The sequence below is a fragment of the Numida meleagris genome, chromosome Z, assembly GCF_002078875.1.
Source record: "Numida meleagris isolate 19003 breed g44 Domestic line chromosome Z, NumMel1.0, whole genome shotgun sequence".
In the NCBI taxonomy this organism is placed as follows: Eukaryota; Metazoa; Chordata; class Aves; order Galliformes; family Numididae; genus Numida; species Numida meleagris.
Genome location: NC_034438.1, coordinates 38,210,500 through 38,235,314, shown reverse-complemented (window position 1 = coordinate 38,235,314; position 24,815 = coordinate 38,210,500). Strand labels below are relative to the sequence as shown.

Genomic DNA, 24,815 nt, shown 5'->3' with positions numbered 1-24,815 from the left:
GGCTCTGTCAATGAATTCCTTTTGATTTTTTTTAGAAATGGATAATTTAATATAAAATTAGCAGGAGCACCAGTTCGTTGTTGTCTCTTTAAAGCCTACTTTCCAAGAATCAGGAGTAGATTCATATTTAGCATTGCTTTTCCTGGAAATGTAGTTGAAGATGAATTTTGGAGGCGAGTGGCTTCTTTAGAAATGAAACTTGTAGTTTTATTAGTGAATACAGTGAAGCAAGGGAGGCTGAGATAATCTGGTAGTATTTTGTTGACTTCAGTTACTGACATCCTGAACTACATATCTAAAGCAGTTCAGTCTTTTGATTTTCTAGACTGCAATTACTGGTTGACCACTTCTGCAAGTGATTTCTCAAGGCTGTAATTATTTCCTTTGATATAACTTTTTCCTAAAGCAGCTCTTTTACTCTGCTTTTTTAGTAGGAAGTCTCATTTTTGGGGATTCCAGATTCTGAAATCATAGAGATCTGCTTCTGATCTGTTTGTTTGTTACCTCACTATAAGCCCTTTAGTAAACAGGAAATCTCTATTGAATGTGGAGAAGTCTGATTAACGGTTAATCCAATGACTTAGATTTCCTGCTTAGCTCTGTTGATGTTTCAGTTCTCCTTTCTGAATGAAATCCTGGCAGCATGGAAATCAATGTGAGTCATAAGAGTTGACTGGAAGAAAAAAAAGATTTTACTCTATGCATTAGCTTCTCAACCTATAAATTTGGCTTTCTATTTTCATCCACACTCCAACATGCTGTCAAGTTTTATGAATTGCTTGAAGATTGTGTTCTATAAAGGATAACCATCAAACCATAAATTTCTACAAAATGGGTTTTTTTTATTTAGTTCATACTGTTGGTCTTTTTAAAATGCAAATTAATGCAAGTAAAGGTATGCATATTGCAAAACTGAGTTTTCTAACAGATTGTTGTTTGACTAAACAACAGCAATATCGGCAGGGTTCAATTCCTTCCTGTTGGTGGTGAAACTATTCTTTTGAGGGGGCAGCTCCTTTAATCATAATAAAAGAGAGGAATATAATTTCTGGGTTTGAACTCAATTTGTTCCAACGCTCTGTTAACCACTTTATGTCAACCTAATGGCTCTTTAGAATTTTACCAAATCATAATGTAATTTCACTATGTCAAAAATGATAAATAGAAGTGTAGGCTTTGCTTACATTTCAGCTATAATGAAAAGAGCAGTTAAGGAGCATTTAAGCAGTAAAATAAAGGCTGACCCAGTGATATTGGAAACAAATTTAACAATTTACATTTTTAAAAGACTTTGTTACAAGCCTTTGACATTGAGGAAGCATTCTCAGGTACCAAATTTACTTGCGACTATTTTAAAGCTGGACTTTCTATAAATTATATAATTCTGTATTTAGAGTTCAAGAAAGGCTTGTAAACGAAGTAATGTTCTTCAACCTTGAATTGGTCCTTATGTATTGTCCTGTTATACTTGTCCCTTCCGTGAATCAAATGTATCTCAGTAGCCACAAGTTTGGTGGGTGGTCATAACTCTGTGTAGTCAGACTTTACATTTGTATCACTTCTAGCATTCATTTTCATGACCTGTGTTTTAAAGAATACTTATGCTTGAGGAGTTGAGTTTGCAAAAGGAAAATGCCTGCATATTTACCTGACTGCTTACTTATTAGTTGTAGTTGAATCACATCGTACTACGAAGTTGCAAAACATAAAATGGCTCTGTTTGTCAACTAAAGTAAGACTGCTTAAATTGATTGTATTTATTTATTTAAATATTTGATTGACCACTTAAATTTCTCTTTTCTTTTTTTATTCCAGAATCGAATGGAAGAGAGCAAAGCCCTCTTTAGGACAATTATCACATATCCATGGTTCCAGAACTCTTCAGTCATTCTGTTCTTAAATAAAAAAGATCTCTTAGAGGAGAAAATTATGTACTCCCACTTAGTTGATTATTTTCCAGAGTATGATGGTAAGTATACTGACATCAGAGCTCATTCTCTGTTCACACTGCAGTGTTGACAAAAGGTAGTAGTCTTGTCCAAATGGTAGACAGATAGATTCTTTGATATATTTTGCTCTTAATGAAAAAAATAAACAAACAGACAAAAACCTTTACAAACATTTAAGTTTTTTAAAATGTGATTGAAATCTTTTGCACATTTTTTACATTGCTATGATTTCATTTTCTACTGTCTGTAGGGAAGCAGTACACTTAGTAACCAGTTCTTCATGGGTAATGGTTAATTTTTAGATGAGCATTGTCATGTTGGCATTGGACCACATTCTGTTCATTTTCATAAGTTGAAGTGAGTGTTGGAACTGAAGTATTAAAGCTAAAAATAAATGAAAACACATTCCTCATTTTTACACTTTGTCTCACATAGTTTTTACTTGAGGTTTGGTTTAGTTTAAGGCTGTGTATCTGAGAGTTGTTACAAGCAGTGAACAGGCCGGTGGATCAGATTGTGTTAATAATAAGTGAGTTTAGCTTGATAGTGTGGAAGAAAACTGGCAGTTGAATAGGGAAGAATCTCATTCTTCCAAGTTTATTTCATATGAAAAACTCCTTAGATGGCATCCTAAAGGTGAGAAGACTCTACAAGATATTGTGTTATCAACACTTAAATGGAGATAACACCTGTTAAATGCTTATCGAGAAAAAAATAGACAACACTCAGTTACTCCGTTCAGAGAAACTCTATTTCTCCTGCCCTCTGCCAAGGGTAAGGGAAAAAAAGAGTTAGGAGTGGTAGAGCTGTTGGAGTTCAGACAAGGTAGTCTTCGAGTCCTTGTCTCTTGATTCTACAGATCCTGCTGAACTAAACTCCACAGACAAGTTTATGGTTTGATTTGATTTCTTCTGGTGGCAAGGTGGGGTTACAGTCTGTGGCTTGCACAGGTCGTGATGCGATGTCCTTCACTGTTCCAGTTCACTGGGAATGTGAGAGGTGGGCAGATTTGGGAAGGTGGATCACTTCTTTCTGTTTTCATGTTTAACAGCTCAGTGGAGAAGGTAGCATAGGGATGAGGACTGCAAAACAGGGTGGCAAATTGGAGTGATTCAAATTACTCTAAGCAGTTCTGCTGCAAAGTATTAAAAGCATGGGAAGAAGGACTAAGACATGCTCAAAGGACATGTGTGCATCAAGTGCATCACATGAAGGCATTCTTCCATGGTTAGTACTAGAGGACTATACATACACTGGACTGAAGAGCTGGGAGAGGAGACAAAGACATTTCACTGTTTAAGAAGTTCAATTATTGAATTGACTGTAAGAAAACAGATTTTATCTTCTTAATTACCAGGACCACAGCGGGATGCACAAGCAGCCCGAGAGTTCATCCTGAAGATGTTCGTAGACCTGAATCCAGACAGTGACAAAATTATCTACTCCCACTTCACATGCGCTACAGACACAGAGAATATCCGCTTCGTCTTTGCTGCTGTCAAGGACACAATCCTACAGTTAAACCTGAAGGAGTACAACCTGGTCTAACTGTGCCTAGGAGGCCCTCCAGAACCAACTCTGTGTGATTGAAGATATACAGGAGGGACTGTATTATCTGTGAAAACAATTTGCATAATACTAATTTATTGCTGGCCTGGACTCTGTGAATCTCCACAGAGTTTGTAGTTAATATTATGATTTTATTTAAACTACATGGAGGAAAACCAAAAGATGCTGAAGTACATTCACAGCACATTTCCTCATTTTTTTTTGGCAAAACCTTGTGACTCAATGTATTTGAAATTCTCGGTCATACACTTACAAAGGATAGCAGATTTCTGCTATTGGAGCAAAATCAAGCTTGTTTCCTGTTTCCCTAACCCTTTCTCTCTCCTTCCTTCCACTTCTCCCTTATCTTTTTAAAGGTACAATGGCCTTTTTTTTCCCAGTTACATTCCAGGGTAAAAATATTTTCTGTTGACTGCTTTGGTCAGGAAAATACTACCATCAGAACTGAATTCATCAGTCCATTTTAACTTTACCGTACGTACTTCTCTGAAGGATCAAAAGTATTGATACTGTGACTTTTAAATTCTTGCCATGAGTGTTTTCATTCTGTCTTCACTTTTGTGACTAGAATATTGAGATTACAAAATAGAATTACAATTCTGTATGAATACTAAATTTAATTATTTTTATTGTTTGAAAAGATGTGTTGAAGACAGAAATGAAATAATTAAAACACAGCTTAGGATGTACGTTGAATATGATAGAATCTCTTTTAAATTGCCATGTGCCATTTTTTTCTCTCTTCTTTTATTCACAAATGCCAAACAGAAATGTCCTAGACACTACATTTTCCCCGGTGGCTACAGCCTGAAACAGTGTTCTTTTTCTTTCTTTAGTTGTGTAGTTTTTTTTTCTTAAGTTAGAGCTCTTTTTAAGTGCTGTTTTTTGTTGTTGTTTGTTTTGGTTTGGTTTGGTTTTTTTTTTCACAGTAGAAAAACAATTTTTATTGTATCAAATTAATGTTGCCAAATCTGGCGTTTTATAAAATGAATACTCTTGAAACATAATCTACCGATTGAAATGCCAAACTGATGAGTTGGGAACTGACCTGATTGAATCAGCTGCCAAATGATAAACAAACAATATCAGCTCCTATGTTCCCTTTATCAGAAAGTATTCCATTTTCAAATACCAAAAACAACAGTGTGCGTGAATGTGCTACAAGGTGCACCACACACATGTATATGGTCTGCTAATTTACAGACAGTTCAAGTCTCTCCTTATGTCAGATATGGCATGAGATTGTTTTCTGTGATAATATCAAGGCACATTTCGTTGTACAACAAAAAATTATTGATGGGGGATCTCATACAGGAACCTTTCTTGATAAGGTTGCTTGTTAACTCATTCACAGACATTTGATAGGCTTTCATGCAAAACAGCCTCTCTCAATGTTCTTTAGAAAATATTTAGTAATGTAAATGATACAGTGAAAAAATCATTCTTGAAATTTTAACGTGCAATTTTTTTAACAACAAAAACGCAGCACACATTGATGAGCCTTTATTCTGCAGCTTAGGTTGAAAGGTGTTTTTTGACCAGGTGCATGATTGCTAGCAAGCTACAGCAGACTCAGAAATTGGCATGTAATTAGATTGATTATCTGCATTGCCAAGTAGCACTAGAATGCACTTAACATAGAAATTGCTGCCTCATAGCAGCAGGTGGGAGGTGGAAAAAAGATTGGCTTGCTAATTGATTACCAAAGTCAACAATAAATGCTAATGAGATGTTTTTCATCCTTAACCCTCCCAACTCCAAAACAACAGTAATAAGAACATTTACTATTTTTTGGTCCCTCGTGAAACATCTTGTAAATTAAAACTGGTTGTAGGTATAGTGCAATTATGAATGCTATAATCATTGTACATACATCTATATATATATATATGGCAGCATCCATATTGGCTTTGTAATCATTAATTTTTGGCAAGTTGAATGTGCTGTATTGATATGTATCTATGTAATTGTATTGTATGTCTTATAGCTAATTCACATTTTAAATAATGTTATTTTATTTACTTTTTTTTTAAGAGAGAAGAATGTAAATTTTGTCAGTTTATTTCTGACTAGGGATTTGTTGTGTTTTTTTATTTACAAAACAAATTACTATAGTACAGAGCGGTACTAGCATCGTGCTGTATAAAATCATTTGCACATTCCTGAGTAGAAGCAAATTGGAGACACCCAGGCAGAGGCCATTCACATCTGAATCTGCTTAAAGCTTGTCAGGGCTTTATATGGATGTGGAAACCAGTTTTATGAGAAGAACATAAGCCGTTAGATCTGGGATTGGAACATAAGCTCTTTATATTGGACAGATTTGCATTAGGTTACTTTTACCTTTCAAAGAACCTTTTTATTAGAAAAGTGAATTTAGAGATGATTCAAGCCACTGCACATAAATACTAGCGGGTATACACTGTTTCCCTAAAACAAAAAACAAAAAACAAAACAAAACAAAAGCACCCCCAAAAAAACCCAGAACATCAGGGGAATTAAACAGTATTGCAGATATTCCAGAAACTCTACATAACAACAACCAAAACATCACGTCACTGTTGTTAACAACTGTAAGGTGTTAAACCTTTTTGTTTAGTAAAGCTAAAGTTGATAGATGTAGGTTATAAAAAGTGACACTGACATTCTAAATAGGTGATCAAAGTAGCTAGTGTAATATACAGCATTACAGAATTGGTCCTGGTATTGCTGTAAATGAAATAGAGCTTCTTGTTTTACAGTTCCACAGTTGATAATATCCCATTTTTTAACCTGGGAATGCTTTGGCTGTGCTTGATTTAGTGATATAAATAGAACTGTGGCCAGAGAGAGGAAAACAAAAAAAGCCAGTGGTGTCTAACTAAGGTTTGATTTGGTGTTTTTTTGTTTTATTTTGATTTTTGTTGTGGAATATTAGGTCTAGGAGAAGGAAGTGTTAAGTTTTGTATAAAAGCAGAACAAAAGTTTACTCATGCTTTGTAGTTATATTGTGATTGCAAAAGTTTTAAAGAGTGTGTGCCACTGGTCTTCTTCTGGTGTATTTTAGGTAAGTTGAACCTGTGGCAATGTTTAGATCATTTGAGCATGTTCTGAAAAAAAAAATACTCAGCATGCCAAGGCAAGCTTTACACAAATCACCTGACACAGCATTGCAGTGTGACAGTTTACAAAAACATTTCCTTTTTAAATGACACAGCTGTTCCCACTTGCAATATGGTGTTGTTGTTGTTATTGTGGTGGTGGTGTTGCTGTTGTTTTAACTGGTGACTTCTACTATGCCTTATAGTACTTGGAGTCCAGAAGTTTGTGCCTCTAACATGAAGCTAAAGGCAAAAATAAGACAAAAACCCTTTTAACTTTGCCAAAATTATGTGATTTCTTTGAATGTCATGAATGGGTGAGGAGGAAAGGAAAACGTCTTGGTAACCTGTGTATTCTAGATGTTCGCTAGCACAAGAAAGCTGTAATATGTGTTTTACAGAAACCTTAAACTTGCCTTTTTCACTGATTATCTGGCACTGTCCTTGCATATGTAGGATGATGCAGCTATAAGGGCAGTTTACTTTTTATAATTCAGACTCTTTTGATTGTCAAGGTGTATGAACTGTAATTTTTAATCATACTGCCACATGATTGTGAATCAGTTTTTTAAGTTTGAAAGTGGAGGAGACTTTTTATGCTGGGTATCAGTCAGAATTGACTGCATGAGTTGCAAAAACTTAAATAGGGGGAAAAGGGCTGCATATAAAGACGTTGCTAGGCTCCCAGCCTTTGGTTGTAAGGGTCAAAAGACTTTTGGATTACTCAACCTAAGGACCCTCTCATTGTTACACATTCTTCACAGAAGAATGACATATTAGGAGAAAACAAGACCTGTTAACCCACATGAAAAATAAAATTTACCCAAATTACTTACTATATGTGCTGCTGTTCTTGAAGCTCTGTGCATGGTTATCCTGCATACTGTAAACTAATGAAGTGTGCACAGCACATTAACAAGGCCTACAAATGACCTACCTCTAGCTAAGAGACCAGTAAAATAAATACGTTTTGAAGAGACCATCATAAGATAAGAAATTAAAATGGACGTGATTTATGTAGTCAACTACTGTAATTTAGAAATTCACACTTTTGTAAATACAGTCCCTCTTTTGACATAAACCATAAATTCTAAAATTTAGTATGCATTAAACAACTAAAGCCATCTGTCCTTGTCTAATTTGTTAGTTTAGTAGAGGTCTTGCAAAGCTCTATGTTTTGTGTTGAGGAGGAGTTACTGATATTTCCTCTTTTTTGTCTTATATTTACCCATAACACTTTGAGTTGTATCAGTCAAAATGGAAACATTTCCATGTAATCAGTAATCCAGTCATTATCTAGTTAAGGGGATATTGCTGTAAGTTTCACTCAAGCTTTTTTCACAGTAGCCATGCTGCAGGGAAAAAAAAAAAAAAAAAAAAAAAAAAAATGGAAGGAAATTTTGAAGGCACTGTAAAAATACAAGATAAATCAGATCAATCTTACTGTAAAGTTGTGGGTTTTTTTTTTTCTTGAAATACAGTCTAAGCTGAAGCCTGTTGCTGGTTTCCTCATTTGCCATGCTGTAGGAAATCCTTATTTGACCAATTTTTTTTATTATTGTTATGGGGGTGGGGGTGGGGATGTCAGATACATTTTTAAACTTGCAGTATTTAAAAATAAAGATCATATTTGCTGTTCTTAACGTGTCGTTTAAATGCATGTATTGTCTGTTGTTTCAGGGACAGAAATTGTTGGGTTATTGGTTTTGGTTTTTTTGTTTTTTTTTTTTTTGTGGGTTGTATAATTTCTGCCCCTCAAAAAATGTTCCTGGTTAAAAATACAGTATTTTTGGCCATAACTTTGTACTACAGTATCCTCATTCCTGGAAATCTAGCTTTTATTTTATATTGTTTGGACTTATTGTTCTCCCAAGATGTTTCTTATTATAATAAGTGTTGGATAGATGTATCATTATGTGATTACTTTTTAATTATACATGCTTTGTCTTCAATATCCAAATACTGAAATTTCTAGAATATTACAGACAGAAAGTTTGAAACACTTAAAATTTGGTGAACTGTAGATAGTCATTACTAAAAGCATTACTAAAAGGCTTTTTTGGCTTGGGTATAATGGAAACATTAACAGAAAACTTCAACAATTTTCACATTTCTTAAGCATTAGGCTGATGTTGATTCTACTGCAAGAGTAGAGTTTCTTTGATCTTTTTGTTTGTCTATGTAATTATAGGAATAGTAGAAAGATGCCTACATGTTGCGTTTCAGGTGTCTGGTTTGTATCTGTTCAGCAGTCAGTGGATCTCAGACTTTGCTGAAGAAATCTAATTTCAGGCCACTTGCAAAAACGGGCTTCTTCTCTATTATGTGATTACAACAGTTTAAATAAGATACTTGGAATTCAATTAATTTTTATAAGTAAGGACATCAGTGAATTGCTATTGATTTTTCTTTCCTGTTGCAGAATATAAGGGAGAAGGAACTGTAAGGAAGAATTTGTTTTACCTCAGTGAAGGTAACAATACTTACATGATGTTACATTATGTAACCTCAGTGCCTGCATCTCAGCTGTATGATCCTTTACCTCTCCTTTGTGTCAGCCTGGTCGAAAACCAAACCAAAACAAAACCCATTCTTTTCTGCTCTTCTTCCTTGGCTGTTTTAGCAGCCTAATTTCCAGGGTTTTAAGCTAGTCAACAGTTCAGACAAATTCTAACCCAACTAAGTGGAAGAGGTAGAACTGTGTGCCCAGGAAGTTTAGAAGTCAGGGGAAAGAGGGGAAAGACTTCCTTCCTTTTAAAACCTAATCATGAAATTTACATGAGCAGTGAGTAGCATACTCGTTTTATGCACTCCAGGGGCGACTAGCTATTCTGTCTTGGGAGAGGTCTCAGTTTGAAAGCTCTTCATTGCATTTTCATCCAGGAAAAAAAACTTTAAAGAGGTGGTATGAAAAGGAAAACCTCTTTGTAATCTAGACCCATTTAAGATGCTTCTGTGCATATGTTCAAAAGCCAGCTGTAAGTCAGACTGAAGCCAACAAGTCATACTTGCTGTTAGGCATGGAGAAGTATAAGAAGTGGGCTTTCAACAGTCCCCAGCAAACGACTAATTAATTAAATTCCTTCTTAAGATATTCAGAATGCCATGTTGCAGATTGTGACATTCGAGGCTTCACGTATCCTTGTCTAAGATGCTCCTTCTCTGCTCACATTCCTGCTTCTCCATCACACTCATTGCTTTCTGCCTTACAAAGAAAATATTTTTATAGTACTGCTTTATGTGTGTACTTTCTAGAATACTTTCTGATCCTTCTGAATTAGGTGTGAATTGCCTTGCTGATACTGAACAATTGATGAAGTGTGGATAATACAGTGGAAGACTTGCACTTCTTGCTTATTACACATTCCTCCTGCCATTTTGTTCTGATTATTCTTCTATATGTTATTTTTATCCTCTTTGTCATAAAGAGGTTGGTCGAGGTATCAGATTCAGTACTGACAATGATTACACAATTGATTGTACTGGCTAAATTAAAGCAAACTGCTAGTAAGAATAACTTCAGAAAGTTCCCATAGTCAGAGGAAGAGCCAATTAACCTTCTGGACATACATTGCAGAAAGCAAAACTGTAGTTACAATATAACTGAAGGACCTAGTAGGTTATGGGCCAAAGTAGGCCAAAATTACCCATTTTAATATGACGTTTCACACTGCCAATAGAGAATTGTATTTGTCACTGAAAATTTCTCACCCTCGTGGACTCCACAGAGGCAATGAAAAACAAAGCTTCACCTCAGATGAGGCTTTTTTTAGTGCTGATCACCTGAAATTTCCCAGTATTACTTGCTAGTTTAAGTTCTATAAGTCACAGAGGTTGAAGCATTAGCCTGAGGAAAGCAGACAAATCCGTAGTGATAGAAGTCTATCTTGAGTAGGCAGGCTCAAGCCCATGTAGCATTATTCACAATGCTAGCAACTACTAGGAAATTCCTGTGTGATACACTGCTGTCACTGTGACTTTCTGTGCTAGCTGTGAACCCAAGGTCCCCAGGAGTGGAAAGTTTAGCAGGAATTCTTTGCATGTGATTCACAGCAGCTCTGCTGCTCTCATAGTGGAGCAGAATTTCTTTCTAACAGATACCTTCTTCACTTTCTCTTCTCTCCCTCTCATTCTCATTTAAAAAAAAAAATCCTTCAGAATGAACAAAGAAGTCTAATAACTTAGTACACACACAATACAGGCAATAGAATCATAAAATCATAGAATAGTTTGGGTTGGAAGGGACCTTTATGATCATCTAGTTCCAACCCCCTGCTATAGGCAGGGACGCCTCCCTCTAGACCAGGTTGCTCAGAGCCCCATCCAGCCTGTCCTTGAATGCTTCCACGGAGGGGGCATCCACAACCTCTCTGGGCAGCCGGTTCCAGTGTCTCACCACCCTCACAGTAAAGAATTTCTTCTTAATATCAAGTCTAAATCTACCCTCTTCCAGTTTAAAACCATTTCTCCTTGTCCTATCCCTACCTTCTCTAATAAGAAGTTCCTCCCCAGCTTTCCTGTAGGCACCCTGGGCTGCCAGGGCACACTGCTGGCTCATGTTCAACTTGCCATCAGCCAGAAATCCCAGAACTCTTTCCATGGGACTGCTGTCCAGCCTCTCTTCCCCCACTCTGTATATAGATTCAGAATTGTTCTGTCTCAGCTGCAGAATCCGAGACTGGCTCTTGTTAAACTTCATCTAGTTTGTTGATTTTCCAACCCTCTAATTTGTCAAGATCTCTGTTCAAAGCCTCACTACCCCTGATGGAGTCAACAGCTCCTCCCAATTTCGTGTCATCTGCAAACTTAGCATGCATTCAAATCCTGTGTCCATGTCATTGATGAAAACTTTTATGAGAACTGGCCTTGAAGTGGAGCCCATGGGAACCCCACAAGTGACTGGCTGCCACCCTGATATAACCCCATCTACTATAACTATTTGACTCTGAACTGTCAGCCAGTTTTTCACCCATTCCATTATCTTCTTGTCTGGACATGTCAAACCCAGGACAGGACAGGAACTGCATTAATAATCATGGCAGCAGACCTGCAAACTGGATTGTGGAGTTCATTAGCAAGAACTTGATGATGAAGTTCACTAAGCAGCAGATTTGAGCTTTTAGGTGGGAGACACAGGCAAAACAGGCAGCACATTCTCATAACTAGACTTCAGACTGCTTTTGATAAATATGAATTTTCTGTTTTCTGTACTGAACAATTTTTATATAATATTGAAAATAATTAAATTATTTCTGAGTAGACACTCCTACTGAAGGTCACCAAGAAATTAAGGAGACACTAGCATATTCTCCTAAATGTATTCTGATTACATATAGAATCATTGAATCATAGAATCACCAGGGTTGGAAAAGATCTCCAAGACCATCCAGTCCAACTGTCCACCTATCACCAACATTACCCAGTAAACCGTGCCCCTCAGTACAACATCTAAACATTTCGTGAACACCTCAACCACCTCCCTGAGCAGCCCATTCCAGTGCCTGACCACTCTTTCAGAAAAGTAGTATTTCCTAACATCCAGTCTAAATTTCCCCTGGTGCAACTTGAGGCCATTCCCCCTCGTCCTGTCACTAGTTACAAGAGAGAAGAGGCTAACCCCAGTTCACTACAGCCTCCCGTCAGGTGATTGTAGAAAGCAATAAGGTCTCCCCTCAGCCTCCTCCAGACTGAACAACCCCAGTTCCCTCTCCCACTCCTCATAAGGCCTGTGCTCCAGACCCCTCACCAGCTTTGTTGCCCTTCTCTGAACACACTTCCAGGGCCTCCATGTCTTGGAGTGAGGAGCCCAAAACTGAACACAGTACCTCACCAGGAATGAGTACAGAGGGATGTTCACATCCCTGCTCCTGCTGGCAGCACTATTTCTGATGCAAGCCAGGATGCCACTGGCCTTCATGGCCACTTGGGCACATCTCCCACCAGTCCCATCTAGTCTTTCCAGATCCCTCAGCTGGGCTTTCCTATCCCCAGGTTGACAGACATTTCTTCCCAACTTGATCTCATCTGCAAACTTACTGAGGGTGATATCTTTTAAATGTTATTTCCAACAATATATATATTATATATATACACATATATAACAACATATGTATGTTATACATAACAATATATAATATATAGCTCTCTCTATATATATATAATATATATATATATCCTCCGGTACTTGCAGGGAACTTGAGGCAGGAGGGGGACTGACTTTTTACATGGTCTGATAGTGATAGGACAAGGAGGAATGCCTTTAAACTAAAAGAGGGGAGATTTTGGTTAAATGTTAGGATGAAATTCTTTACTCAGAGGGCAATGAAGTACTGGCACAGGCTGCCCAGAGAAGCTGTGAGTGCCCCATCCTTGGAGGCATTCAGGGCCAGGCTGGATGGGACCCTGGGCAGCCTGGGCTGGTGGATGGCAGCCCTGCCCAACGGCAGGGGGTTGGAACTGGATAATCATTAAGGTCCTTTCCACCCTAAGCCATTCTGTGATTTTGTGATTCTATATCTCACTATCAAAATTATATGCCTGCATTTAGACTGAGACTCACGAAGGAGTACTATGGTAACTGTCAGAGTGGTGTCGGACTTTCCTTGAGTATCTTCCCAGATAGGCCCTCAATTTGTAACATGAGCTTTTGTACCATCAGGGTAGAAAAAAATGTCAAGGACGAACCACTGTGCATATTATTCTATTATCTTATGAATCATGTGATGTCCATAATCAGATCTTGTTTTAATCTGATTAACATTTGAGGAAAAACATCTTAAATAAGGCTAACATTTATTTTACTGATTACTTACACTAGTGATGCTATTAGCTATGGTACTTAGCTATTTCAAAATGTTATGTGCAGAACTTAGCATCACTTGGCATTGCTGTTCCTTTGTCAGTCATCACTCAGTCTGATAGTTTGTACTGTTCTCCGGCTTTGGCTGCCATTTTTGTTAATCCAGTTCCCTAACAGATGAATACCTATTTATTTAGTTAGTTCCTTAATTTTTTTGAGCTAAGTGAGCCTTTTTTCACCTTGAAATAAATAATCATTGAAAGGACTTGGCATTCCTGCTGGGACATTGTATCAGCAGCTCTAGTGTATTCCATTGAACAAGATAATTAACTATGTATTCTAATCACTTCTGTTTATGTATTATAATCTTGAGTGAAACTTTCATTCACATATCATGCCTAAAACTTTTTGAATATTTCCTTAATTTATTTTCAGAAATTTTGTTACAAATGTCCTATTTTATTTCTACACTTCTTTCAGCTGTATTAATTTAAAAGCCTAGTTTCATCAGTGTTTCTTAGTCTTGTGGTAATTAAAAAGGGTAGGCAATCATCTGTTCTGTTGTCACTGCTTGGTTTGCAGACCTTCACATATTGAATCATAAAATGCTTGATCTTATGTGCACCAACAGTATTGTCTTTTAGAGACCAGGCTGTAGACATAAAAGGCAGCATTCATTTTTGACAAATCTTGATGGCTGTTGAACTTCACTGTAAAGTTCCAGACCTTTTTCTTTCATCTTTATACTCTCAAACACATTAGCTCATCCTCACCACTTTCCATATAACTCAGGTGCTAAACACAGGAATATTTTCCCCATCATTTTATGCAGTTCTTGTAATAAACACTTACTTCTGTTGTGTTTCTAACCTGCTTCTTCCGAGTCTTTGAAAATACCATTGAGTATGTTCAAATTTTAGTAGTTAGTGTTTTAGAATTTAAATCCTACTATGGCACAAAATTTGAATTTTTCATCTGAATCTGGTTACAGCTTAGATTTTGCTCAAAATTAAATCACTCAACAGTTCAGACTCTATTTCTGCTATCCCTAAAGGACTCCTCTAAGTATTCTCCATTATCCTTATCCATAAACCCAATACTAAGTTTTAACACCAGCCCTCAGGGCTCATCATTAACGTGGCTTGTAACATGCCAACAGTGATTTTTGTGTTGAATACAACTACTACACTAAGAAGACTGCATAAAGCATTCACAGTAAAACACACCTTTTCTCAATACATAGTTCCTGGTAACTCAAAATTTTGAGTGTATTAAATACATGTGAAGCAGTGAAATAATTAAAAAGCTAAAGCTGGCAGGATTAGAAAGGGGGAGAGGAAGAATATAGTGAACTATTGAATTAAACAAGAATACAACTTACTCCTAAGTACTCCTAATTACTCTTGCCTGTACTGTGTTAGAAACTTTTGTTTTGCGGAAAATTTTGTTTTTTAACCAGCAAAAAAACATTGATTTATTTGTCTAACAGTTACACACTGGAGCTTTTTAAACACAAAATTTTTTCACAAAACTTGAAGCAGGCTTTTAAAAAAAAATGAGTTATGGTGAAAAAGATTAGTCATCATCTGACCTGAAGCCAGTTACTGCAAAGAACTAGTAATAAAAGTCTGATTACAGTTATTATGGGCAAAAAGAGGAGAGTTCCTGGAAGTAATCCATGTACCTAAGACTTCAAAACTGCCAATTTACAAACACTGGGGAAAATTATGGGTGAGTTATGCAAGAAAAAAAAGCACACTGTAGCACAAAAAAAAAAAAAAAAAAAAAAAAAGAATTTTTAAGAGATTTATTAAATTTAAAAAAATAGTACGAAGTCAATTTGGCAAAAACTTCATCTTGATTTAGTCACTAGGGAAAGGGAAAAACACAACACGCAGAAAAAAAGGTAGGAAGCATACAAAATGATAATGGGAAAGGTAAATTAGCCTACCAGAGGAGGTGCCCTGCTAGACCTGCTGTTCACAAACAGAGAAGGACTGGTGGGAGATGTGGAGGTTGGGAGCTGTCTAGGGCAGAGTGACCATGAAATGGTAAAGTTCTCGATTCTTGGTGAAGTCAGGAGAGGGGACAGCAAAACTGCTACCTTGGACTTCTGGAGGGTGGACTTTGAACTGTTCAGGAGACTGGCAGGGAGAGTCCCTTGAGATTCAGTCTTGGAGGGTAAAGGGGTCCAGGAAAGCTGGTAGCTCCTCAAGAACAAAGTCTTAAAGGTGCAGGAGCAGGCTGTCCCCCTGTGCCACAAGATGAGCCACTGGGGAAGAAGACTGGCATGGATGAACAGGGAGATCTTCCTGAGGCTCCAGGAGAAAAAGAGAATCCACCTCCTGTGGAAGAAGGGAATTCGGAGAGAGTACAAAGACATTGTTAGAATGTGCAGGGAGAAAATTAGGAAGGCAAAAGCCCAGCTTGGACTCAACTTGGCCGCTGGGGTAAAAGGGAAATAGAAACACTTTTACAAATATATTAACAGTAAGAGGAGGGCTAAGGAGAATGTCCGTTCTTTATTGGATGCAGCTGGGAACATGACCACTGAGGGTAAGGAAAAGGCTGAGATTCTCAATGCCTTCTTTACGTCTGTCCTTAAAACTCAGACCAGTTATCTTCAGGGTACTCTACCCACTGACCTGGAATTCTTGGACAGGGAGTGGAATAAACCCCCCACGATTCAGGAGGAAATGGTCAGAGATCTACTACTCCACCTGGACTGCCACAAGTCCATGGGGCCGGACGAGATCCACCCGAGAGTACTGAGGGAGCTGGCAGAAGAGATAGCCAAGCCGCTTTCCATCATCTATCAGCGTTCCTGGTCAACTGGAGAGGTCCTAGAAGGCAGCAGACTTGACAATGTGACTCCCATGTACGAGAAGGGTCATAAAGAGGATCCGGGGAACTACAGGCCTATCATCCTGACCTCAATGCCAGGGAAGGTTATGGAGCATATTGTCTTGAGGGAGATCACGCGGCATGTGCGGGACTGCTGGGGGATCAGGCCTAGCCAGCAAGGGTTTGTGAAGGGCAGGTCCTGCTTGACCAGCGTGATCTCCTTCTATGATCGAGTGACCCGTCTGGTGGATGAGGGAAAGGCTGTTGATGTGGTCTACCTAGACTTCAGCAAAGTCTCCCAGAGTATTCTCCTGGGTAAGCTGGCAGCCTGTGGCTTGGATAGGTACACTCTTTGCTGGGTAAGGAACTGGCTGGATGGCCAGGCACAGAGAGTGGTGGTGAATGGTGTTAAATCCAGGTGGTGACCAGATATGAGTGGTGCTCCCCAGGGGTCGGTGCTGGGGCCTGTCCTCTTCAATATCTTTATTGATGACCTGGATGAGGGCATTGAGTGCACCCTTAGTAAGTTTGCAGATGACACAAAGTTGGCAGGAGGTGTCAATCTGCCAGGCCCTACAGAGGGATCTGGACAGGCTGGATTGCTGGGCTGAAGCCAATGGGATGAGGTTCAACAAGACCAAGTGCTGGGTCCTGCACTTTGGCCACAACAATCCCAGGCAATGCTACAGGACTGGGGCAGAGTGGCTGGAAAACTGTGCAGAGGAAACAGACTTGGGGGTATTGGTTGACGCTTGGTTGAACATGAGCCAGCAGTGTGCCCAGGTGGCCATGAAGGCCAGCGGCATCCTGGCTTGCATCAGAAATAGTGCTGCCAGCAGGAGCAGGGATGTGAACATCCCTCTGTACTCATTCCTGGTGAGGCTGCACCTTGAGTACTGTGTTCAGTTTTGGGCTCCTCACTCCAAGACATGGAGGCCCTGGAAGTGTGTTCAGAGAAGGGCAACAAAGCTGGTGAGGGGTCTGGAGCACAGGCCTTATGAGGAGTGGGAGAGGGAACTGGGGTTGTTCAGTCTGGAGGAGGCTGAGGGGAGACCTTATTGCTTTCTACAATCACCTGACGGGAGGTTGTAGTGAACTGGGGTTAGCCTCTTCTCTCTTGTAACTAGTGACAGGACGAGGGGGAATGGCCTCAAGTTGCACCAGGGGAAATTTAGACTGGATGTTAGGAAATACTACTTTTCTGAAAGAGTGGTCAGGCACTGGAATGGGCTGCTCAGGGAGGTGGTTGAGGTGTTCACGAAATGTTTAGATGTTGTACTGAGGGGGCACGGTTTACTGGGTAATGTTGGTGATAGGTGGACAGTTGGACTGGATGGTCTTGGAGATCTTTTCGCTGTAATGGGCTGCTCAGGGAGGGGGTGGAGTCACTGACCCTGCAGGTGTTCAAGGAACATTTAGACGCTGTGTTGAGGGACAAGGTCTAGTGAGAACTATTGGTGATAAGTGGACAGTTGGACTGGGTGATCTTGTAGGTCTTTTCCAACCTTGGTGATTCTATGATTCTGAATATCAACTGCATTAAGAATAAGCTGGTACTAAAAAGGCAGACATGTCAAAGTACACCAGGAACAAGATACATTAGCCATGTTGTAAGACCAATGTGGATTTACTGAAATGTTAAAACATGACGATGAAGAAATTATGAAACAGGCATGACAGATCTGGGAGGTGTGATTGAACATATTCTAATCTGTTAGTAACTAGAGATAATTGTGAATAATACTGAACAGGAACTAAAGCAAGCCCAGATAACTTGCCACTAAAAGTTCAAAGCTTTTGTTCTGTTTGATAGGAAATTTTAATACATCATGAACTCCAAGAGAAACACCAGAAGATCGGAACAGTGTGGCTGTGGTGCACTGTCTGTTGCACTTTAATTTATGGAACGCTGCCATTGGTCAGCACGAGTAAATACCCTGATAAATTTTCAGAAGTATTTGCCTGAATGTTACTGAATGCTTTATGATAAACTGAAGAGCAGTGATACGATCAGGCTTTCTATCCCAGCTCTGTCATAGCATGACTGTATGACATTGTGCAAATGGATTCCAGCTCTCCTCCCTTTATGATGGGGGCGGTGTAGCTGTGAGAGTGAAAACAGTTCATCCAAACCAGCTCCGGTGATTCATCAGTGCCAGTGAAGTTTAGACTACATGATAGAAGATAAAAATGCAAAACTTTACAGTATCTGCCAGCAACTGAAACATTTATTTTTCCCAAAACATCTCTTCAGCCAATATGTTCCTATGTCTCTCTTTGAACCTGACGTTATTTATTACCACCTCAAAACACTTGAACCCGACAGAATCTAAAGACTGCTGCTGGCCCATCACTAACAGGAGATGGTGGTTTTATTTCCTGCATGGATACTAGCATATCTGTGTAGCACTCATTAGTGGTTTTAATAGTAAAAATAGGGGGTTTCTTTCATTAAAAAAAAAAAAAGGATTACTTGTAGTTACATGTGCATTAGCTCTTTTGTTCTTGCCCACCATAAGAATTTATAAAACACATTAATAACTGTAATAAGAACGTCTATGTAGAGTTACTCAAGAAAATTTCCATACATGGTAAATCTTTAGGATTTAAGAGAGAATTCTTTCTTTTACCCTTCCTTCTATGAAAATGATTATCTGACAATTCCTTCACTTCATCATTCACTCATCTTCCTCTTTGATCCCTCTCATGATATTTGTTATATCAGCAGTTTTATTCGTCTTTCACTGCTTTTTTCCTTGTTTATTGTCATAGGGTAGAACCTCACATTGCAAATACGATATTAGTCTACCATACAATAAAATGAGCAAAATTTGTCAACAGTAACTCTCAGGCATCAGTTAGAAGGAAACCTGAGCTTGTTTTCAAAGTACGCTCTGCTAGGACCAGATTTCTCTTTTAATTGTTTTGTGATTTTATCCAATTAATTGTTCACTTTCTAAGTGCTAATTTAATTGGTATCCTTCAATCCAGGCATTAGCATTGTAGAGCAAGATCACAGTAAATAACATGCACTTGGAGGACAGCTGAATCTGGGTTATTTTTCACTGCACCAGTATTTGGGATCGTTAAACCTGTCAGACTTGTTTGGGCCAGGAAGAAGGCTTCTCTGAGTCTATTCCTTTTAAGGAGTGCAGCTACTGTGAGTTACTGAGCAATGAAATGCACAAAGTACACAAAGTGCCAAAGAAAATAAAGAAGTCAGCTGGACTGAAACTTTATTGCTGTGTAAAATAACAAAACAAACAGAAACTCAACCACCCACCAAAAGAGAAAGCCACACGATTGTGGCTTTTAGTCAGGCATTTAGTTAGGCATTTAGTTTATTTTAATCTCCCAATTTTGATATGTGCATAACATTTGGAGTCTGTTTCTCGTTAAATCTCTGTACTTACATGACTGTTTACTCCTGAGAAAAGTGGACATAAACCACTACCAAATAAAAATCCTTTATCTATTTTTCACAGGTTAAAATGACCATGAAGGCCTACAACAACAGATTCCTTATTCTTCAGTACTTCTTGAGTGAATGACAAGGCTCTTCTAATACTGCTCTTACTCACATATGTAGGAATACAGCCTTAGCTAGAAATAGAAGGAACACAATATACATAAATAAGGTTTAAAACTGAAATATTATTGGTATCAGGTACTCAGCACTAAAGTTCTCTCTCTATATCAACACTGCCCAAAAGACCACTTTCAATTATTGAAAAAAAACTTTAAAAAAATAGCAAAACTGAAGTAACTTCCCTCATTGCACCTACAGTGATAATTTCTGCTCATGGTTTTTCTGAAGTGTGATCTGTCTCCACACACTCCTGTATTCAATTCCCTTTTTATTCAGCCAATTGCTTTTGTGTAGAGCACATAATAAAATGTGAGCTTATGAAACAACAGGAGTCCATTCTGCTGCAGCTGTTCTTCAGGTTCCTACCTCCACCCAAATCCACAACACATAGTTTCTGCCTGGTTGTTATGGAGCTCTATTTCTCTGTCTTTTTACTTGGTATCCTCTTGAATTGAAGGTAATATTCTCTCTTAAGGAGGTGTAACAACAATGAAAGCCATGTCTGCAGAAAAGAGCAGCATGTGATTTTGTGTACCTTCATCATAACAATGTCCAAGTGAAAGAAAGATATAAGTTCCAATCCTCGTGCCTGTTTTAGGATTTTTTTTACAAGATATTGGAAAAGACTTCTGTCTGTCCTTTACAAGGTCAAACAAAACTACCAATTCACTTTAAGAAAAAAGAGTGATTTGAAACACCTTTTCTCAACTGCATGCAAACACACTTTTTTTCTGTAAAAAATGTGAGGAAATAAGGTTCATAGAATCACAAAGTCATTTGAGTTGAAAGGGACCCTTAGAGGCCATCTAGTCCAACTCCTGCAATGAATAGAAACACCTACAGCTAGATCAGGTGCTCAGAGCCCCATCCAGCCCGCCCTTCAATGTCTCCGAGAATGGGGCATCCACCACATCTCTGGGCAACCTGTTCCAGTGCCTTACCACCCTCACTGTAAAAAACTTCCTCCTTATATCCAGTCTTTTTCTTATTTGCAGATTTTGGAGCTGAAGCATTTTAAAATCACACCAGATTTTTAAAAAATCTCAACTTACCCTTAGCAAAACATGCGCTTTGTTCAACAGAGGGCACAGTTTTACCACTGATGTTTACTGTAACCAACTCAGAACTGAATCCTGTTTCTGAAATCTCACCTGATCTCAGAAATACTGTGTGACACCAATCTCTTACTGCCCCCTTTGTTTTTGGCAGCCAAAGAGCTTTAATGCTTAGCATAAAACTCTTTGGAGTTTTAATGCGTTGCATCTGTGGAAGTGGGCATCTCTTGTTAATGGTAGATTAGCCTTAGGAGTTAATGTTAAGTATTGCTGGGTACTTACTACAGGTCTACAAAACACCACTACACCTTAATGTTCTGTACAGCCTCTTTGCATGTAACTCATGATAAGGCTTCTGCAGGCTGCTACAGACAGGAGTAGCTGCCAGGTTCTGTGGTGTTTATATTTCCACCCAACTGTGCTGAGAGATGCAGCAGCATTTTGGATAAACAAAGCCTTCAGGAACTCAGCAGAAACTATCAACGGCCTTATTATAATCTACACAGATCTACTGCTCAGCTACAGGGTAATCAAAGGGCAAGCAGTGCTAGTTTGTTCCAGACAGCAACAACTTAGCAGACAAAAGGATACTGATGATTAGGAGAAAGCTTAAGTATATTACATAAACAATAGTTCAAGGAATACGTTGCCTAAATAACTTCCTGCAATGTACTAACTTGTTCTTAGATGGAAAAGTAGATGAAATACAGTATAATACGTCAGGAAGAGTTCTTCAGCCTAATAAGTAAAAAATGTACGGGTGAGGAAATCCACACTCACTGGGAAACTGTATGGCACCAGGCAGGCAGTGCTACGGTACGGAAACACCCGCAGTTGAAGCCCAGCCCACTAAGGGACAGGAACCCACGTGGCTTCCCTTTTCCTCTCCCTGCCCATGGCTGTGGTATCACAGTGCTTTTATTTTGTTGATATTGAAGAACCACAGACGGGAGAAGTGGGAACCTTCCCTTTTGAGAAGGGAATGTTTTTGATGCTTCTTAAGAAGTGGGCTGATGTACTTAGGTGGAACCAATGAAGAAAAGCTCACCTGGCACAATCCTGAAAACTCTTCTGTAGACGTTTATTTTTGCCTTAGAATAATGCCAACCAGGGTAAGAGATATCCCAGTCTAAATGTGGATTGCACACACACTGTATTTTCCTTGGAAAGCCAGCCATAATGTGTGAACAGAGACAGGATCTGAATCTTCAAAGTTGTCTGGGCAGTGGGAATTGTACTGCTGTGTACACCTCTCTGTATTTTGCCAAGAAACCTTAATTCTGACATTCATCTCACACTGTATGTACTGGTCATCAAATGCTATCAGACAAGGCAAACATCTACCTGTTCAGCAAAGAATAACATTATTCGGAGAACAGCCATGTTTGCAAAATACTCCACTATCATCGATGGACTCAGAGGATCCTGACTCCTCCAAAACCAGCCCGCACTGTTTCCTATGTCGGGAAGGCATCCTGAAGAAATACAAAGTATTTAGCTTTCAAATTATGAAGCGACTTCTTCATAATCGCTTATTCTCAAATGTGTAACTAGTGAGGTGGAGACAATCATGTTGTACAGACCTGGACACAGTGAGCTTTGTTTTAAAAAATATTTCGCGTTCAGAATATAGATACACGTAACTGCCCGTGGTGAAGAAGTCAAGAAACCAACCAGCTACGCTCCTTTAAATATTTCCTCATCTTTCCATTTCCATGTGGTTTCGCCTGCCACTGTTGCATAGACTCTGAATCAGAACCTTGCTGCTCTTTATTAGATGCACTTAAAGCTCTGCAAGTCTGAAAGCATGAGCATCATTGTGGGGTAAGCCACAACGAGTAAAGCAGAAGAGAAGGAAAATGACAGGAGAAAAAATAGAGTAATGTATCAGAATCAAAGGAGACTTTCAAAAAACAGACAAACTAAAACGGAGGAAAAAAGGCGTCTTCAATTGCATTATTTCAGTGTGCACTCAATGCTGCTATAAACTGGAGGTTTGGCTACTGTGCAGTAAACATTTCCTCTCCATTGGTAATTTCCCCCTGCAAAAAAATCCCCCAACTAAGCAGGCAAATCTACCTGTGATGAACTTGAAAAGAGATTTGAAAATTGATTTTGCAGACCTTCAAGAGAGTAAAAGGGTCACATATCATATCGTGCATGATATCGTGCATATCAAAAAGGTCATAAAATATCACGCTCTCCGCTGTCTGCGAACGCGTGAACGAGTCTCCCACGTCTGGGATGTGGACTGTGACACGGCGTTACAGAGTGAGACCATCCTGCGCGGAAGACAGGAGGAGCTGCAGTGAGAAGAGCTCGTGGACGCGCGGGGTGTCCCTCCGGGAGGAGCGCCCAGCGCAGCGGGTGCCGGCGCTCAGCGCAGCCGCTCTCTCCCTTGGCACCGCTGTAGCCGAGAAGCTGGCCTGCAGTTCCGCGTCCTCCCAGGGGCCGATGGCAGCTGTTCTGCACTCAGCGGTGTTCCCGCGTTAAGAGACGGCGGACGCCCTGGGGACAGTGCAGCTAATTGCCGCTGCCGGGGCTCGGGGGGGCGGGGCGGTACCGCAAGTAAACTTCTGGAGGTAAGGACCTCCCGAGGCTGCGCTCCTTACAAAACACGGGCCGGCAGCTGTAAGCCAAACGCAAGATTCGGCTGCGTACAGCCGGGAGCGAGGTGCAGCTGACCGCACAACAGCCCAAAACGAAAACGGCGGCAGTGCCCCCTCCAGCAGAGGAACAGTCAGTCCCTAGCCCTCCCGCGGGTCCCCATCCCGCTCTGGAGGCAGAGGTACCGCGAGCAGCGGGACGCACACCGCTCCCTCCGGCGCCTCCGCCGGCCCCGTCCCGCCCTCCCCCCGCGGCACTGAGCGGGAGGAGGCACCTGCCGCCGGCAGGCCATGGCCGGCTGCTGCCTGTCGGCCGACGAGAAGGAATCGCAGCGCATCAGCGCGGAGATCGAGCGGCAGCTGCGCCGCGACAAGCGGGACGCGCGGCGGGAGCTGAAGCTGCTGCTGCTGGGTGAGTGCGGCTCGGCGCCGGGCTGCGGGTACGGCCCGGGGCGCCCGCAGGCAGCGCCGCCCGGAGCGGGAGGTGCCGCTCCCGGGGCCGCGTGACGGCGCGGTGCGGCCGTGGGACGGGCGGTGCCGAAAGGAAATCCCAAACACGGCCGGACCGCAGTGCCACGTGCCCGGCTGGCCGTCGCCGGTTGCCGGCCTGGAGGTCTGCAGTTGGCTGGTGCAGCTGTCAGAGCAGAGCCCTGCTTGTTTTCCGCCAGGTCTTTGGGGCAGACTGATAAATATTTGGAACCTAGCAGCGAATCTTTATAAGGAATAGGATTCGACTGCCGAAAGGTTCCACCGCGGGAGTTAACTAACTCCTCATTCTTGGGGGTGTATACAAAGTTTGTGAGTGACTTCCTTTCCAGTTCGCACTCTGCCTGTGCGCGGTGCTCACCAGTTTCAGACTTTCTCCTCTTCTACCATCTGGAATATCACACACTGTGCAATGTTGCGTTGCCCAAACTCTGAGGGAGTTTTCCTATATGAATCTGTTATTTTAGCCAGAAACACTGGTGCGTGTGTTCAAGTTCGTTTTGAAAAACCTTAGAGTAACAAAAATACGCCCCCAACCAAGAACAGCAAAAATACATCAACTCTCCATTTGTGTTTTCTCCTGTTGAAATCACTTCAAGACACACATTGTGCAGCTACATGCAGCAGTGAACAGCTGTCAATGTTGTATGTTTCACCCACTAGCTGTCAGAAGTGTTAGTTGGCTTCTCCACTTGAAAGACATGCAGGAAACACAAGCGTAATTTGTTAGATCTTTGAACAAGATGTATCAGATTCTTGGTGTAATAAGAGTTATGGGAAAGACAGAACCAGGAGGCAAAACCAGGGGAGCTTCTTAAGATTATCTTATTGTCTGCCA

The 24,815-nt window shown here is 40.2% G+C and overlaps 2 protein-coding genes across 8 annotated transcripts in view; both read left to right on the top strand.

Moving 5' to 3' along the window:
* LOC110389577 (guanine nucleotide-binding protein G(q) subunit alpha) overlaps positions 1–7,986 on the top strand; it is a 139,529-nt gene extending 131,543 nt beyond the window's left edge. The window contains exons 6-7 of the mRNA XM_021380245.1: positions 1,816–1,969; positions 3,307–7,986. Of these exons, the coding sequence (XP_021235920.1) occupies positions 1,816–1,969; positions 3,307–3,497 (345 nt within the window). The 3' untranslated portion in view covers positions 3,498–7,986. The remainder of the gene's footprint in view (positions 1–1,815; positions 1,970–3,306) is intronic.
* LOC110389792 (guanine nucleotide-binding protein subunit alpha-14-like) overlaps positions 19,524–24,815 on the top strand; it is a 67,632-nt gene continuing 62,340 nt past the window's right edge. For all 7 annotated transcript variants that reach the window (XR_002433379.1, XR_002433378.1, XR_002433381.1 and 4 more), the window contains exon 1: positions 19,524–23,903. Coding sequence is in view for 1 of the 7 variants with exons in the window: in XM_021380732.1 (XP_021236407.1) it covers positions 23,783–23,903 (121 nt within the window). In the remaining 6 variants the exon portion in view is untranslated. The remainder of the gene's footprint in view (positions 23,904–24,815) is intronic.